General features: G+C 40.4%; 1 protein-coding gene and 1 pseudogene across 4 annotated transcripts in view; both read right to left on the bottom strand.

Annotated features, from left to right (window-relative positions):
• LOC129417104 (kinesin-like protein KIF20B) overlaps positions 1 to 1982 on the bottom strand; it is a 39257-nt gene extending 37275 nt beyond the window's left edge. For all 4 annotated transcript variants that reach the window (XM_073869403.1, XM_073869406.1, XM_073869404.1 and 1 more), the window contains exons 1-3: positions 1843 to 1982; positions 1392 to 1503; positions 1181 to 1270 (exon numbers count right to left, since the gene is read on the bottom strand). In XM_073869403.1, the coding sequence (XP_073725504.1) occupies positions 1181 to 1270; positions 1392 to 1499 (198 nt within the window). In that variant the 5' untranslated portion in view covers positions 1500 to 1503; positions 1843 to 1982. The remainder of the gene's footprint in view (positions 1 to 1180; positions 1271 to 1391; positions 1504 to 1842) is intronic.
• Positions 1983 to 2207: 225 nt separating this feature from the next.
• Positions 2208 to 18338, bottom strand: LOC129417107 (uncharacterized; annotated as a pseudogene).
• Between the last annotated feature and the right edge of the window lie 1061 nt (positions 18339 to 19399).

The following is a 19399-nucleotide window of genomic DNA, read 5'->3' as shown; positions in this document are numbered from 1 at the left end:
TTGTGTAAGACTGGAAAAAAACATCCAAGGTATTTTTACCCTGTTAATTTCAGTGCATTAGACTTATGAGGTGTCATGAAACATTTTAGACTTATGAGGTGTCATGAAACAAGTAAAAGTATCAAAATAAGAAGCATACAGTTACAAACATCTCTTCGTGTACTATTTTGCACATGATTTCAAATGACATCATACAAAGCAATTTTTTTTCTACATTTAAAAGGAACATTTTCATTACTGCAATGTGTCCATGACTGGATATGGGTTCTTTGACATGGAAATATTTATAATTTAAAAAATCTACAAAATAAAATACTTCAGTGCATGTTATACTATAAACATTACAGTAAAGAAACATGTGGTATTAGGTGATCATTGGTAAATGTAGAGACAAAAATAAGGAATATAAATGTGTCCAAAAACCAATTTTCTCATCCTCCGCAACAATTTTCAATCATTGTTTAAACCCTCAAGGATCTAACATTTTCAAAAAAAATTGTTGAAAGGGACATAATTGACTGTGACACTCAAGATGGCTACCAGGTAAGCAGTTCTTATTTTTTTCTCTCCAGATAAAACTTGAAAATTTGTTTGTCATATTACCAAGACAACTTTTTAGTTCTCATTGCCGAAAAATGAGTTTGTAAATGCAAATATTAAATGTAATATCGTGTTGCGGTAATGATAATTTTTTTATAATGACAAAAAATGTAAATAATTCTATAGGAAATAGAAGACCTTAATCTTATATGTGCAAAAATAAATTGTCTCTAAGGGCTTTTTAACAATTCTGATGCTAGTCTAGATTTCGTGAGAATCACCCACATATGAAGTTAACAAAAAAAATTTCAGCACGTTTAACAGTCTAAATACACAAATACTAGAAAAACTAGTAATTAAACATTTCCCAAGAATCAGAAGCATTTAGGGGCGCAGACAGGGCTTATCCTGGTCCCAGACTAAATTGCATGTATGGGCTGCCTTAATTCAAAAATATCATGCACTGACATATCTTAACATATAACAATGGCACTGATATGTCTCAGGATGCACATCAGTATTGCTTATTTAAGGTTTGTTTGTAAAAAAAAAAAACTACTTAAATGTCCTAATATAAATAAGGCCTAGTCATGGAGTGCTTGTTATGTGTGTGCAACATCCTTTTCCTATTATTTTTCACCTGTGATTCTCCATTCTCAATCTCAGTTGCTGAAAATGGTCTTATCCTGAGATAGACCTTCAAATGTTCCTTCTCCAGGTCAACCGAATCCTTCAAAAGAGACACCAGCACACAAAACAATCCTTAATGTAATCCTTCCACGCGTTCATATCACAGATTCCTTAATGTAAAAATCCGTACATTTATAAAAGCATGCCTGCTGTCAGCTTACCTGGAAATCGGAACACTCACTGAACTCGGATGATAAATTTCTCTTTAGATCTTCCACTGCTATCATCTCAGGTCTTACCGTTTCATCCTTTAGCCCCGACTCCATCATCCTGCTGTAAAGTAAAACATGATTAACAAACAGTAACGTTTGAGATAACCGTAATACAAGTTGTGGCAATATCCCTTTAGCACGTCAATGCAATTCTTGTTTGCACGCTGAATGACTTCTTCTTCCATTTTTTATTGGCGCTTAATGACTTCACTGATGATTTGACTTTTTAAAATGCGTTCAGTGATACACACACTTTACAGACTTTTTCTCGGAGGTTTAGCAGACATTTGTCATACGGACACTCCCAAACACACAAACCCAGATCTTCGCTAAATAAACTCTACCTTTCACAACAGAACACTAAAATTGTGCATTAAACACGTTCGTTTCATTGACTTACAGGGCTGTCGGAGGATAAACTGTGTATGATATTAATTCCGACTTCGTTGACAGGGTTTATTTGTGTTGTCTCATCTCCCAAACAGCCGCGCGTACTTATTTTCAAATTCCTCCAATGGGATGAGCAAGACCAACGGCAAAGGCTGCTGGGAGCTCGCATTCGAGAACTTCATAGTGGCGTTACAAAATGCGCAGCATTTACATGGCGCTGCATTGGTGCAGTACAGTAGGTCAGTGTGTAAATGTCTCGTTTTCAGTTTGTTTTGTAAAGATGATGTCATTGCCCGTGTTCATGACATGTTTTTGTTGTTTATTTCATTTTTGTTGTTATTGTTTGTTAGGAATAAAATAGATCTGAGACTCAACAGAGGCACAAAATACCAAACATTTTATTTACATACAGTAAATTACAATGGTGCACAATTTTATGAAAGTGTTCATGAAAATAACACATTTTACATGTTTCTGAAGTGCTTTTTTAGGGACTTCCATCTATGCAGTTCCATATCTTTCTCAATTCCAATCCATAGTTACAAAACAATTAGAAAAATAAAACCCATCATTATAAACTTCACTTAATAAACATACTCAGACCCGCATTTACATTCTGTTTCAGTTCTGTTTCTCTCTCCAGACAATTGCAGTAGCCTACGTCTCTCAAAAGATCAAAACATAGCCATGGACATTATTTCAGCGTACTCACTGAGATCTTAAACCAATGAAAATTACATTAAATAAATGCACAAATAAATAAATAAACAATCAAACACAAACCAACCACCCAATAAACAACTCTCAGGCCACTGACTGAAGTTTTCTTAAAATCTTCAGGGTGAGAAAACAATATTTACAAATAACCTCATAAATATATTTGATGCTGTATTGCGAAAGAGAGAACGAAAAGAACGAAAGAAACGTGTCACTTAGTTCAGCAGTAGGAAGGAAGTTAAGTCATTTGGCTTTGGTTCTGCCTCTTTATTAAAATTATTGAGGATGTCTTTTACTCCTTTTTGCCATGAAAGCAGACTCTCCAAAGGTGTCTTTCCATCCTGTAAAGAACACAATTTTAGGATATATATCTACAGTATGCATAAGTAAAACCAATTCTTATTGGTTTATTTGTACATATGACTTCTCTAAGGTAAACAGTGTAAGATATTTATTATTAAACAGATGAAAAGAAACCAACATCTGTAAACAGTAGCACTCATTATCTTTTTTTGCATCTCTTGCCTCTAAATATAATATTTTATGAAGTCAGTTGTAATAACTCAATCTGTCTCAAGAGGGCGCCAAGTAAATACATTGTGGTGTATGTTGAGTTGTAGTATGTACCCAGATTGGACTTACGTTGTTTTTAGCATGAAGACTGGCTCCATACATCATCAACAGTTTTATCATTTTAAATCTATTTATCCGCACTGCATCATGCATGGGTGTGTCTCCATCCTGCACAAACAAAGAGCATTAGCATAAGAGAAACAGTAGCGTAATGTTGTGTCAGTGAATGTGTAAAAATATGCTAAATGAAAGTCCAAATCATTTTCGCATTGTTTAAGGAAGTGCAAAAATATCTCACCCGGTCTTTAGCATTCACATCAGCTCCACAGTGAATGAGATGTTCAGCACACTCGTAATGTCCTGTTCGAACCGCAACATGGAGGGGTGTACTACTAAGCTGCAGATCCACAAAAAGGAAACTAGTTAGTGCACTTTCTGGTAAATGTGTAACTTATGTTCGCCGTCACATTAATCAATCGCTTTATTTGCTCTGAAGAATATTGCATGAAAGATTTGGATCTACCTTGTCTCTAGAATTGAATTTGGCTCCTTCATTCAGCAGTAACTCCAGGGGAGGGAGGCTTCCACCTCTGCAGGCCCAGTGCACAGCTCTGGCATCCAGCTATAGACATTTTATAATGACGAATTATAAAAAAAAGTCAATGACATGGAAGTTTGCATCTATGACTTGTATTGTAAAATGATAATTATTATTCTACACAGTCCCATTTGTTCTACCTTGTCTTTGTATTCCATTGATGCTCCTCTTTCCAGGATTTTCTTCATGATCTCTGTGTGACCTTGTGCACTGGCCTTATGCAGAGCTGAGCGCTTAAACTGAGAGAAAGAGAGAGAGGGAGAGGACAAAAGATTTTTATTTTATCTGGTCAACGGTTTCAGGCTGAAAAAATGCAGGCAGAGAATCGACACGTTATTACATACTGTAACAGTTTTATGTGTTTTGTACACTGATTACATTTAGTTTAATGTAATGAGTACCCAGCTTACCAGGATGTCAGGCTCTGGCTGTTTTTTGGCTTTTGAGTCTTTCTTTCCTTCCTCCTCTTTCTCAGCTGCAAAATGTTGTAGAGGTCTTCTACAGTCTCTAGTTTTAACTGCCCTGACCGGTCGACCTAACAAAAGAAATCAATAGATTTTGTTTTCATACTGCTATCATGTAAGATGTTCAACCATGTTCGCTCTTGTAAAGTTGTATGCATTCATACATTGAGTTTGATGTTTTGTTCATTCTGTTTATTGTCATTCTGGATGCTTTCATTGGGGTCCTTGTGCGTCTGAACACCATCCTGTTTCTCTTGAATGATGGTGGTCTCATATTCTCCTGTAGGAAACACCTCTGCACAGCCCCTTCCTGTTCCCTTTCCCTCGCTTTTCTTCCCAGTTACCTGTAATATGAGCAACAGTACATTTATTATTACACACACTGTTGCTAGGATTAAACAGCCTCCAAAGAAGAGCCATGTGGTTTAAAGCAGATGTAGTTTAATTTAGAGTGATTGTGCGGGTGGGGCAGAGGGAGTGTTCAGCTGTTTTGTGTATCTAAATAAATAATTACAGACGTTTGTTGTTATCCAAGTTGTTTAAAATAGTAGGAAAGGCCCCTGCAGTTGGATCCTCTTTAATCACTGACAGATATTTAATAACATCACCCCCTCCCTTAAACTGTTGCTTTCTTGTTTGTCATCTATCCATGTCTCACTCTTTCTTTTTCTTTCTTTCTTTGTGCATGCACTATATTCACTGTAGTCTGCCCACATAAATCTTAAAATCAAACTCTGTAGTTCACATTCAGACATTATAAGAAAATCCCATCCGCAGTCATACATACAGAATGTTGTGTGCATCAGCACAAACTTACCAGTTCTTCAACACGCAGCAGTCCCATGTCTGGGGTCTTGAGTTTATGTTTTCAGCTCTTTGTTTGTAGTGCCTGTGTTGTAATGTTGTCAGTGATGAGGGATGTAGTCCTCTTAAGTAAATTAGTCTCAAAGCGATCAGTGTGCCTGCTCAGCTCCCTGATGATCTGTGTAGCCCCTCTCCATCATTGCTCATATATATAGGTCCAGACTGTGACACAAGCCATTAGATCATATTCCATGACTTCTGTCTCACTTTCTCACCGCCCACAAAATTCCAAAGGCACGAGACACCTTAATTCATCCTTCCTGATGAACAAAAGAGTTGTATTACTGTGGGTTTACACCAAACATGAAGCGTGCAATCGCATCGCGTTGCTCCCTCTAGATTACTCATGGGATTTAACTTCGTGTCATTCGAATTTTTTGCTCGAGTTGAATATTTTCAACTTGGGCGAAGACGCGTTTGAGGCGAACACGGCAAACGCGCCGCCCATATCGCGTCTTTCGCATCGCCCCACGTGAGGACGCTTCTGATCGCGTCTTCACATTGACTTTGTATATATTATCTACTCGCGCAAATCGTTGAACTCGCATCTGGTGTAAACCCACAGTTAGACCTTGTTCACACTGTCAATCCATATCTGATTTTCGTGCATATCTGATTGGAATTCAATCACATTTAGAACGTGTAAATGGCCAAAACCAAATGAAATCTGTTTTTTTATCCGTTTCATGCTATATCCAGAGGTTCAAATCACATTTCCAGAAATACATTTAAGTCTGACCACTCTGATTGTATTTTTGTAGCTTTTTGGTTCGTCATGCTATCACATCACGTAAAATGTAAACACAATTGTTGTGATGTCATTGCCATAGAGACAGATAATCCGGAAAACCGCAAAACGCTACATATCTAAGCAGTTGTGATACACAATGTGGACAGTGGGTCCAATCGGATATGCACTAAAACCAGATTTGGTCTTAGTCTTGATAGAGAGGCTGCAAATAGCAGGGAACATGAGCAGAGCTCTCTGGTGCCTGAAACACAGGACAGATATCCATCCAACTCTTTGCTGGCTTCATGTGTTGTCGGTTTCAAAGAAGCTAAAAAAATCTTCATCCGACGAGCCCACCCGCGAGTCTCTAGCCCTTTCCCTTGCCAAGATATGGTTGACCCGTCCCGGATTTACCCTTGGCCTTAGCTTTGGCGCCTTAAGTCTGGGGCGTTTGTCCTTCGCTTACTCTAACCGAGTGGCCTTTCCAACGAGCCCACCCACGAGTCTCTAGCCCTTTCCCTGGACTAGATACATCGGTCCTTTCCCCGATTTTTATAAGGCCATGGCTTGGGCGACTTAAGTCCCCTCGGGCAGAGTAAGCAACCCAAATGTGTCCAAGCTACGGCCATGGGAAAATCAGGGGAATGACCGCTGTGTCTTGGAAAGGGTTAGAAAGTCGGGGGTTGGCTTGTTGGAAAGGCTCTCTCGGGTAGGATAAGGGACTCGAAGGGCGAATGCCCCGAACTTAAAGCAACACTAAAGAGTTTTTGCTCTTTGCTACCCCTACAGGTTAGAAGCGGAATTGTTCATTACCACTGTCGTAAATAATTTAGCATACTGAAGCATAGCTGGTTCTGATTGGATTGTAGGTCTGCCGTTATGCAAGTTTTTGTAGTTTTCACACAAACTACAGGACCGCGACCCGACGGTTGGAAACTTCTTTAGTCCGGTTTTGGCCGATAGAGGGCTGCTAAGTGAATGTGAAAGTGCCGTTCACCCTGTTTCGAGTTAATGAACGACTGAAACTTTTTTGGAAACCAGGCACGTGCAGAGGGGGGGGGGGGGGGCGGTGGGTGCCCAAGCACCTGCCCCTTTACCCCTGGATGACCAAAGTGCCCTTTTTGTCAAGGCATTTTTTTTGTAATTAAATGCCCTTTTGTGAAGGCCTGCCCACTCTAATTATTAGTAAAATTAATAAAAAATAATTTAGACGCAAATAAAATTAGTCACATGATATTGACCTTTCATTGGACAATCTCTTTAGGGATGATCACTAGCTCACAGCCCTAGCAGCGCCCACACGTGCACGACACGGTGCGCAGTACAGGGAGGATCCCCCTCGAGCCGGCATTGAACCGAAGCGGTATGCTTGTTATATTATTATTATTTTACAAGAACAACGTGAGGAGAGCATGCACAGCTTTTGTTTATTGCTGTCTGTGTGTATTAACATCTCTAGAACGTTAGATGCAAACAGGGCTCTCAAGTCTCACGCATTCGGCGTGAGACACACGCATTTCAGCCATCACACGTCATTGCATTTCTCACGCTGAAAAGAAAACATTCTTCCCATATAAAAACAATGGATGAAGCAAAGGCAGGGACGTTCTCTGCCGGGAATTCATACAGGTAACTGTCTCGAGTTTTTAGGTGTGCTCAACTTCACGCAGCAATGCAAGAACCGAAACGCACATGACATCAAAGTACCGCGAGACATATTCGGGAAATCATACGGAGGAGTTTGATTTTAAATCGCTCTCGCGCTGTTCTAATGTCATCCACCTATCACGCGGAGTTTGTTGGAAGAGCAAGATCCGATGAATACGGTAAAAAACTAGTTTAATTTTTGTATCATATTGAATTTACGATTCCTGGACTCGCCTTTGATAAAAGACAATGGGAGCTGATGTTGGGTAATGAATGAAAGAAAAATGAATGAAAGGAGATGAATGTCATTATTTTATTGCCCTGTCATCAAGGCATCAAAGGGTGCAAAAACACAACACAAACACGATTCAAAACTAAAACATGTACTCTCTTTGTATACAAATTTCGAACAGGATTAGAATAGAATAGAATTATATTTTAAATATGACAACAAAAACACAAGCCTGTAATCGTAATAGTATCTTAATGTCACAATGCAATATATAATATATATCATATAATTTCAAAGCTGCATATACTGTTGACACACACAAACACAAAATGAAATGCACTGTAAGTCGTTTTGGATAAAAGTGGCTGCCAAATGCATAAATATATAGATATAAAACTCAGTCTATAGATTTTTCTGCCTCACTCTATTTGCAAGGAAAATAAAGAAAAACGTTAGACTTAAAATCATCTTTCTATTCTGTATTATTTTATTATTTGTTTCAGTTGTGTGCTTGCGTGTCAGCGAGCTAATTGCACTTTTTAATCTTTCAGCACCAGACCCTCCAATGGTCTCTGCACTGCCCTGTTGGAAACGTTATTTTAAGGTTAAAAAAACTCTTTGGTGTTGCTTTAAGGTGCCCGAGCTACGGCCGTAAGAATTTCAGGGAGCTAACATTAAAATAACATTTAAATTAAACTGGCCATCAGCCCAATTCAGTTGGTTTGGTAAGAGCAAGGGAAAATAGAAAAAAGTGATCTCTAAAAAATACATACTTTTATCCTGTAAATAAAATTGTAAGGAGTAAAAAGTACTTTTTTTCTTAAAAAATGAAATTGAGTAAAAGTATTGATTTTAAATTGTACTCAAGTAAAGTAAAAATACCCCAAAATAATACTTAAGTACAGTAATCAAGTAAAATTACTCAATATGTTCAATATGGTGCTATGTTTTAGGTAGCAAGACAGTAATTAAAATAATATAAGGTTTGATTTGGTGACTTACACACCCAACTCAGAAAAAAACACATTCACAAACTCCAAACTTTTCACTAATTCACAGGAGACCTTCTGACCTTGAGGGAAAAAATGAAAGCACAGATTGCTCGGCTCTGTGTACACTGTCAAAAATAAATGTACAAAGCTGTCACTGGGGCACTAACCTTTAAAAAATGTCCTAATATGTACCATTTAGGTACGAATATGTATCTTTGAACTGCCAATATGTACCTTTAAACTGCACTGGTGTTCCTTTTTGAAAGGGTACTGTCCCAGTGACAACTTTTGTACCTTTATTTCTGAGAGTGTAACTATGTAAAATAGCTGTGATACAATTAACCCTGTATTGCCCTGCTCACCCCTACGTTATGAAGAACTTTTTTGTTCTTGTATTCTTTTATGTTTTCACCTATGGTTTTCCCATGTCATGGGCTTGTTTTCAGTGTTATGTTACCCTTACGTAGTTCTTGAGAGGCAGTCAAGTACTGTTAACAATACTATTTTAAATGTCACATGTTGTGTAAAGCATGACAGGTATGGTATGATGTCTAAAAGCTTCTTACATGACAATGCACATGTGATGACAGTCGGTAATATAGGCTTTAAATAGCTCCACAGTACTAGTGACAGAGTCACAGATACCTCCTCACCTCTTACGGACAGATAGATTTGGTCTGTTGTCATCTATCAGCGGGCGCCTTTTTGCAGGTGTTTCTGCAAGGCGTTCATTCCCTTAAACCGCGAGCTGAACAGGTGCTTGAGCACAAGCGTGATTACTCATAAGAGCAGTCTATGATACATCTGAGGTTTACAGTAAGAGTGTGAAGCACGGTAAGCAGTCCATTAGCCATCAATCAAAATCAATGATTCGCAATGGTTTGGGGCAGACAGTAATGTTTGCCTTACAAGGAGACACTTAGCAACTGTGTAAATCTATATCTGAGAGTTACCAAAGACCATGACTCATGATAAGGACAGTGACCTATCAAGTAGTAGTATCAAGTAGTTTTATTTCTATAGCACTACTTGCTACAGCAAATGTTATTTTTGAGCCTTTCTAGAGCAAACTTTACAAAGGGTGAAGTGAATGAAAGTGTCTCTTGTTGGAATCTCTATTTGTAAAGATCAAACTTGCAACCTTTTGGTTAAGTGCCTCAGTAATTAAACACTCTATCGCTTAAGGTAAGGATTCTGGTACGATGAAACTGAATGAATGCCCCAGTCTTAAACATTTTTATTTCAAATCACACATGCAGGTCATGATAATTACTATTTTAATGCTAAAAATGCTGTTGAAATCTATACTCAAGCTGTAATACTGTTGAAATAATTGGCTGATTGTAAGAAACATTAAGTTTGTTGTTCTTTATGTTGGTAAGATTTTCTGGCAATGGCCATATTTCCATATTTCAGTTAAAGTGAAGCTGACAATATACACTCGCCTAAATGATTATTAGGAACACCTGTTCAATTTCTCATTAATGCAATTATCTAATCAACCAATCACATGGCAGTTGCTTCAATGCATTTAGGGGTGTGTTCCTGGTCAAGACAATCTCCTGAACTCCAAACTGAATGTCAGAATGGGAAAGAAAGGTGATTGAAGCAATTTTGAGCGTGGCATGGTTGTTTGTGCCAGGTCTGAGTATTTCACAATCTGCTCAGTTACTGGGATTTTCACACACAACCATTTCTAGGGTTTACAAAGAATGGTGTAAAAAGGGAAAAACATCCAGTATGCAGCAGTCCTGTGGGCGAAAATGCCTTGTTGACGGTAGAGGTCAGAGGAGAATGGGCCGACTGATTCAAGCTGATAGAAGAGCAACTTTGACTAACATAACCACTCGTTACAACCGAGGTATGCAGCAAAGCATTTGTGAAGCCACAACACGCACAACCTTGAGGCGGATAGGAAACAACAGCAGAAGACCCCACCGGGTACCACTCATCTCCACTACAAAAAGGAAAAAATGGCTACAATTTGCACGAGCTCACCAAAATTGGACAGTTGAAGGCTGGAAAAATGTTGCCTGGTCTGATGAGTCTTGATTTCTGTTGAGACATTCAGATGGTAGAGTTAGAATTTGGCGTTACCTGTCATGATCCTGTCAGCACTGTATGTATTTTCCCTTGTTTCATGTGACAGGATCATGGCAGCCCTTATTACTGTTGTCTTGTTTTGTGTGGAGAGTCACGTGGCTTGTGTTTGTGTACCTCTGGCTCTCCTGTCTTAGTCTTAACCCTGCCCCCTTGTTCCCTTGTTAATTATTCATTATTAGTTAACTCCCTTCACCTGTGTGTCCACGTTCCCTAGTTTAGTTCTCCCCTATTTAATGCCCTTGTGTCTACTGTCTTGTGCTGGATCATTGTTCATCTATGATGATGTCTTGTGTTCTTGTTTTGTCACATCCTGCCCTGTTTAGTGTCATGTTATGTTATAATATTCTTTTGGATTATTGTCTTTGTTTTACCCCCTCGAGGGTGTTTTTGTTATATAATAAAAGTATTTTTGGTTGAGAGCTGTGTGCACTTGGGTTTTGTCTTCCCCACACCTGACAGAATGATCCAGGCATTCTAGAACCCAGCAGACAGCTCTGTTTTTTTTTTGTTAACCAAGTTTAGTTTCGCGTCCTTCAAGTGTGTTCCTGTCATCTGGTGTCGTCTGGTGTGCGAGACGTGAGGCCCGTGTTCCTGGTCGGTGAGCCGCGGGTCCCTGGAGGGAGGACTGCAAGAAGGCGTTCCTGTTCAGGGAGCCGCAAGATCCTGGGCGGTGAGAACACGAGCACGCGTCCCGGGACTGTTAGCCGTGGGTTCCTGTTCCGGGATGGCTGTTTTGGTGCCGGTTCTGGTTGGGGAGCTAAGGAGGAGTTCCTGCTTCCCAGACGGCGTGCCGCGAGTGCCGGCTTTTTGGAGGGAGAGTTCCGGGTGCCTGTTCCCGGCCGGCGAGCTCCGTGGGAGTGTTCCCGGTCTGCAAGCTCTGCAGGCGTGTTCCTGGTTGACGAGCCCCGCGTGGGCGTGGCTGGCCGGTGAGCCTAGAGCGGCGCGGGATCCCAAGCCCACCTCCTTGCGGTGACAGGTGTCCCGCTTCTTGTCTTGGGGGTCCGGATCCCTGGCACTGTTTTGCCCCATGGACTTTGTCTTTATGTCATGTCATGCCTTGTGTTATGTTCTGTTTCCTGAGGACGCCAGGAGGCGTCCCTTAAGAGGGGCGTACTGTCATGATCCTGTCAGCACTGTATGTATTTTCCCTTGTTTCATGTGACAGGATCATGGCAGCCCTTATTACTGTTGTCTTGTTTTGTGTGGAGTCACGTGGCTTGTGTTTGTGTTCCTCTGGCTCTCCTGTCTTAGTCTTAACCCTGCCCCCTTGTTCCCTTGTTAATTATTCATTATTAGTTAACTCCCTTCACCTGTGTGTCCTTGTTCCCTTGTTTAGTTCTCCCCTATTTAATGCCCTTGTGGCTATGTTTACACGTGGACGGCTATTTTCATAAACGGACATTTCAACCTCGCCGGTATCAAAAATAATATCGTGCACACATGTCAGTTTTCAGAAAAGTGTTTATTTACACGTACCCGTGCATATTTGCTGTCAAGAGACGCTCAAGCCCACGTAAGCCAATCACCGGCAGCGCTGGTGGTGACGTGAACTGGCTCTTCATGTTGGAGGGAGGAGTTGTTGCAGTAGATGATTGATGACGTTGACGTACCGCGAGAGCGAGTTGAGGAATCACACGTAGAGGTGTAATTTTGAATTGCTCTCGCGGTACTTTGACATCATCCGTCCGTTGGTTCTTGCAGCGCTGCATGAAGTCAAACACGCGTAAAATTGCTGACCTCCGAGCACTCGTCTCTGCTCCTCGACATAATGGAGCAGCTGTATTTGCAAATACAAGCACACGAAACGAGTTTGCACGAACATAAATGTGATCTTGGAAGCATTCAGAGTAGCAGTCACATGTAAACATGGGTCGCACTTTTGACGTAGGTGCGAGCTCTGGCGCATACTCTGTGACGTTGCCTGCTTAAACATCCGTTTGTCTCACTTTACATGCAACCGTGCAACCAAAGATTTTCAAGATCTCCACTCTGGCCGGAGTTTTTAGAAACAATCGGTTTCAGAGGCGAGTTCTCCATTTGCGTGTAAACGAGGGGCACAAACGGAGGTAAATCTCTCAGTTTTTAAAAATAACCATGTACGTGTAAACAGAGCCTGTGTCTACTGTCTCGTGCTGGATCATTGTTCATCTATGATGATGTCTTGTGTTCTTGTTTTGTCACATCCTGCCCTGTTTAGTGTCATGTTATGTTATAATATTCTTTTGGATTATTGTCTTTGTTTTACCCCCTCGAGGGTGTTTTTGTTATATAATAAAAGTATTTTTGGTTGAGAGCTGTCTGCACTTGGGTTCTGTCTTCCCCACACCTGACATTACCACTGTGCAGGCTGGTGGTGGTGGTGTTATTGTGTGGGGGATGTTTTCTTGGCACACTTTAGGCCCCTTAGTGTCAATTGGGCATCGTTTAAATGCCACTGCCTACCTGAGCATTGTTTCTGAACATGTCCATCGCTTTATGACCCCCATGTACGCATCCTCTAATGGCTACTTCCAGCATAATAATGCACCATGTCACAAAGCTTGAATCATTTCAAATTGGTTTCTTGAACATGACAATGAGTTCACTGTACTAAAATGTTACTAGATCTCAACCCAATAGAGCATCTTTGGGATGTGGTGGAACGGGAGCTTCGTGTCCTGGATGTGCACCCCACAAATCTCCATCAACTACAAGATGCTATCCTATCAATAAGGGCCAACCTTTCTAAAGAATGGTTTCAGCTCCTTGTTGAATCAATGCCACATATAATTAAGGCCAGTGTTGGGAAAGTTCACTTTCTACATGAACTAGTTCAGTTCACAGTTCACAAATTTTAAAATGAACTAGTTCAGTTCATAGTTCATATTTCAAAATTTTGATCTAGTTCACAGTTCCAAAAATGAACTAATTTATAGTTCTTTTTTCCCATATTATAAAAAAAAGATTGCCATTATAGCCCATATAACCACAGACAGCAATTATTTTATCAGTTTTAACACTGAAGTTAAATGCGTCAGATTTCACCATCATATCCTTATCCAGCCAGGTTTTACATTAGCATTGACTGTCTTTTAATGTTTGTATTTGCACACCTTGAAAGGCTAGCCGGTGCTTCAAGGGGGTTTTCCGGGCGAAAAGCGCTGCGAGGCATCGCGTAGGACAACCGCACGTGCACGTTAAATAGCGTGAGCTTAGTCAAAGTCTATTTCAAGATCCAGAATATGCGTTAGCAGCCTAACTTATGTTAATCGTTAACCGTTTAGGACAAATTTAATGCTATTTAATGTTAAGGCCCGGGTATACTTTTTTCCGCGTCCGCACAGCTTTTCGAGTATACTCCCCGCGGCTACACGCGGATGGCCGTGTTCGACACTATTCGCAATACAAATGATTTCTTATTCAAATTATTAGTCTAACAGGCTGTCAGGGCAGCACTGATTTGGCGACATTTACAGTACATTAAAACATTAGGATAAATGAATAAAAGTAACTGATTCCGCCATTGCAAACACAGTTTAGAACAAACAACAAGACAACAAAGAACAGGAATCAAACATTATGGTAACGAGCATGCTCAACAGCTTAATGTTCTTGGAAGAAGTAAAAGTTAAAGAAGAAAAACGATAGTGTGTGTGCAAATGCTGTCTATATCCTTTGTATAATTGTTTATAGTGGAGTGCCCTGTCTAAATATATTCACGCGCATGCGCTGTTGTACGCGGACTGTACGCGCACTGTCCGCGCGGTCTCAAATTTTGGGCTGCACATTTCTGTGCTCACATCATTATCAGTTTTATTCAACCCCCAAGTGACATTCAATCTTAGTACTTAGTACAACATCCTTTTACAGTTAAAACAGCTTTTAAACGTGAAGCATAGCTTGACACAAGTGTCTTGCAGCGATCTACGGGTATCTTCGCCCATTCATCATGGGCAAAAGCCTCCAGTTCAGTCACATTCTTAGGCTTGCGCACTGCAACTGCTTTCTTTAAGTCCCACCAGAGGTTCTCAATCGAATTTAAGTCTGGTGACTGCGATGGCCACTTCAAAATGTTCCAGCCTTTTTTCGGCAACCATGCTCTAGTGGATTTGGAGGTATGCTTGGGATCATTGTCCTGTTGAAAGGTCCAACGTCTCCCAAGCCTCAGGTTTGTGAGGGACTGCAACACATTGTCATCCAATATCTCCTGGTACTGAAGAGAATTCATGGTACCTTGCACACACTGAAGTTTCCCTGTACCTGCAGAAGCAAAACAGCCCCAAAGCATGATTGACCCCCCACCATGCTTCACAGTAGGCAAGGTGTTCTTTTCTTCATAGGCCTTGTTTTTCCTCCTCCAAACATAGCGTTGATCCATGGGCCCAAACAGTTCTAATTTTCCACAGAACACTATCCCAAAACTTCTGTGGTTTGTCCACATGACTTTTGGCATACTGCAGTCGACTCTTCTTATTCTTTGGAGACAGCAAGGGGGTGAGCCTGGGAGTTCTGGCCTTCAGTACGCAGGGTGCGCCGTATTGTCTGAGCAGAAACTTCAGTACCCACATCTGACAAATCTTTTCTCAGTTCCTCAACAGTCACACCGGGACTTTTTTACACTCTACGCTTCAGATAGCGCACAGCAGTCGCAGTTAGCATCTTTTTTCTGCCACGACCAGGAAGCGTTTCAACAGTGCCCTTTGCCTTGAATTTGCGAATGATGCTTCCTATGGTGTCTCTTGGTATGTTTAACATCTTTGCAATCTTCTTATAGCCATTGCCCTTCCTGTGAAGATTAATCACCTCTTCTCTTGTCTTCCTGGACCATTCTTTTGACTTCACCATGTTTGTAATGTAAGAGCTGAATGGTGGTGCCAAACCCTGACAAAAGGTATTTCCTGAAGCCAGCAACAAATGGCTGAATCCACAGGAAACCGCTTCCTAATTCCTTGTTGAATTATCATCTGAAACCCTCCACAAAGAATTCACATCTACCCCGAAACCTTCCTCAAAGAATTCACATCTACCCCCCAAGACAGTTACCCCATGGTGTGGGACAGAGTCACACCCGACCACACTTTCTTGTCCCCCTCTCCTCATGTTTTATAAAAGTAATACATTCTACATGTACAAAGAATGTGAAACTGGTTTTGTTTGGTGTTATATGAAGTGTTTTAATGCAAGTGGTACATTTGGGTTTGTTAATATGACAACAGGATTCAATGTTAATCTGTGACAATAAATAAGTAAACTTAACCTAATGTTGGGAGACAACTCCTAACTTAGACATGTTGACTAATCACCCACTGTATGTATATTAGGCTACACCCCTGATTTTACAACAACCAATCAATACCAAACTCCTATATGCTTTGTTCTCTGGTTATTTAAGGAGATGTGTAGAAGACTTAGGCGGGACTTTCGATATCTAGAAATGCACCCCCATGATGCTGTATCTTTGAAATCTCGTGTCATTACAGACTTTGAGATTTGTGCCGTGAAAACACTGTAGATCATTGATTGGTCTGAGAGAATCGTCCCTACTAGCATCATTGCTGCATGCTTTAAAACGCACGATTAGCTTTATCTTCGTGCTTGCGCTGTCTCGAGCAAACCTGTCACTTGTGCTTTGTTGCAAGTTCTCAAACTCCCTTTTAGCGGCAAAAACATCCACAGGATGAGAATCAACATATTACACAAAGTCTCACCTTTCAAATCATCTCTTCCTTCTAGTTAATTTATAGCATCAAATAAACATGAATAATCATAAGGAGGAATGTTGTTTTATCCGCGGAAAGGCGTCAGTACACTCCGCTTTTCAAGTTCAAATCCTCCAATGTTAATCTACGAACTCTCCTGACTGCTTTGGATGGCGAAGAATTATGATTGGTCAGATCACCTGTCAATCAAGCTCACTGCGAATGGTCAATTGTTTTAAACGACGGGTTAGAGGGAGATGCTTCCTAGTCTAAAGAAGGGGGTCGTTGGGTTATAGCGGTGAAATCACATTCACTGCTAGTTGTCTTGCTGTTAATTTTAAATAAACGTAGAGCAAGTAGCTAATCAGTGACTGCTCGTTTGTCAGTTGTCCTATAACAGACGAACGTCGCAACGCGCAAAACGCACCCCCACCCCGGTTATGTTACAAACCGTCACATTTCACTCCCGTCATAACCGCCCTCACCAATTCTGAAACCGGCACCCCCCACAACACCTCGTCGTCGAGCAGACCATGCTTGCAACTAAGCAGAGCACTTCGAGCGACACCATGGGTGTTTGTACAGAAACTGTCATCTGAGACCGTGGTATAGTGATAAACACAATGTGCAAACATCTATTTATGCTGGTTCTATTTATTTTGATTTTGTGGCGGACTGACCATAAATAAATGCATGGGAAACATTGCATTCCAACGATGCTCGCTCCCACTTTTTGTATGATGTCACAGCAGTAGGCAGCGCAAATATAATGACATGCCTATAATCCCTCCCACTCTGAACTGGTACTAAACTTTTCAATGGAAAACTAAGCAAGCCAAAGAAGTTGAGCTGACAAAACCTGACCCATGGGGTACCCGTGCAATGAAAAAGCGCCATTACAGAAAGAAATGTAAAATCATGAAACGGAAAATAGGGGCTCTTTAAAATAAATTCCAACTGCTGTGTTAAACAGAAAAACACCACCACGCAGATTTGGACTGAAATGTGTGAGTAAATTATGACAATTTTCAGATACATTATCTATTTAATCATATAATGTTCACTGCTGTACAATTATGTTTCATTGATGCGATTTTATCTATTTAGTCTCATACCCCGTGTGAGCTCATTTATCTGAGCCTCTCTGTTTTATAACTCTAGATCCAACTGTGTCTGCGTTTCTTCCTGTTCTGTCAGAGCCAAACGCATGTCTTCTATAACACGCTCACGCTCCTGCAAATCTACACACACAATCAGCAGCAAACATTAACATTCATTTTCATATTAACAAGCCTGGGCCAGTAAACACATTTAAACTATTAAACACAAACAGTGCATTACAGCAGACGATCAAAGACACACTAATGAGGAAGTAAAAATGTTTAATAATTCACATACCATTAGATGCTTTTTGATGGAGTAACAGATGTTCTTCTGATTTGGAATTAGAAGATCGTTCCTATTTGGGATCAATGAAAAATAACTCAATATTTGAATTCTAATAAAAAGCAATGAGGACACATGTACTTTGGTATTCATCGCTGGATGATGCTTACGGCTTTCAGCTGGTGGATGACACGGTCCCTGCTCGCGATCTCATTCTGAAGTTGCAATTAAATCTTTTCTAAATCGCTGAGCTTCAGTCTTAAAGATTTTTCTGAATCGCACATTGAAGAGATCTATGAAAGCGCATAAAGGTCAGTTAGGCTCAATTCAAGATATGACACATTTCGGCACAGAAGATGAAGTTTCGGGATGAGTGATTTCTCACCTCTTTCTGCACCTGCTGTATCTGCTTTTTTGAGTCGCAAAGTTTCTCTCGAATATCTGATGAATCATCATCTTTCCTGCGCAGGTCGACTGTCAGACTGTTCACCTTTTGCTCGCTAGTTTTAATCTCTTCCTTCAACCTGGGTGAAGAAAAAAAACATAACAATAAAGTTAATCTGAGTCAATACTAGACATTATTCTAACAATCATTTATAAACGTGATTAAAAACAGTGCAAGTGAATTTCAGTAGGGGAAACGGCTGATAGTACCTACAATAAATAACAAAAAAGGCTGTTAAATGACTCAAATAAATCACTGTCTTTTGTGTGGGAAGATCATTAATCTTAAAAATGTAGCTATCAGGTACAATATCTGTGACAGATCAACCGAGCAAGTGCATTTAAATACAAACTTTCTGAGGATAGTGCTCAGACACACTATAAGCGGTTTCCCAGACAGGGCTTAAGCTAATCCCAGACTATGAGTTGTCTTAAAGGGGACAGAGAATGAAAAACCATTTTACCTTGTTTTTGTTGAATAATGGTGGTCTACCCGCATTCACAAACATACAAAAAGTGCTAAACATGCTAAACATCTCAGTCTTATAGAAATTCCTCTTTTAAAAATGTCAGCCAGAAAACGGCCCAATCTGAAAAACTGATGCTTATGACATCATAGGCATCTCACTGCCCCTCCACTTTAAAATAATTGGTTACATTTTTTGAGTGGCAGCAAAGTCAGCCAATCAGTAATGAGATTGCAAGTTAAGCCAGTAGGGGGAGCCAAATAGGTGCAAAACCACTTGTTTAAAATCCCCCACCCTAATAGAGCTATCTGAGAGAGATTTTTAGGAAGCTTCTAAGGCAGTGGTTCTCAACTCCAGTCCTCGGGACCCGCCGCTCTGCACATTTTGGATGTCTCTCATATCTGACGCACTCAGTTCAGTTCATAGACTCTATCCTAATGAGCTGATGATCTGAATCAGGTGTGTTAAATAAGGGAGACATGCACAATATGCAGAGCAGTGGGTCACGAGGACTGGAGTTGAGAACCACTGTTCTAAGGCATTACAGACCCAAACAAAAATGTTTTTGTCTACATGTCACATACAGAACAAGGATAAATACCCCGTTCAATCATTCTATGTCACCTTTAACTTATAACAACTTGCACTGACATATATTTAAAATATATCAGT

The sequence above is a fragment of the Misgurnus anguillicaudatus genome, chromosome 7 (assembly GCF_027580225.2).
Source record: "Misgurnus anguillicaudatus chromosome 7, ASM2758022v2, whole genome shotgun sequence".
Classification (NCBI taxonomy): Eukaryota; Metazoa; Chordata; class Actinopteri; order Cypriniformes; family Cobitidae; genus Misgurnus; species Misgurnus anguillicaudatus.
This window is presented reverse-complemented; position numbering and strand designations above follow the sequence as displayed.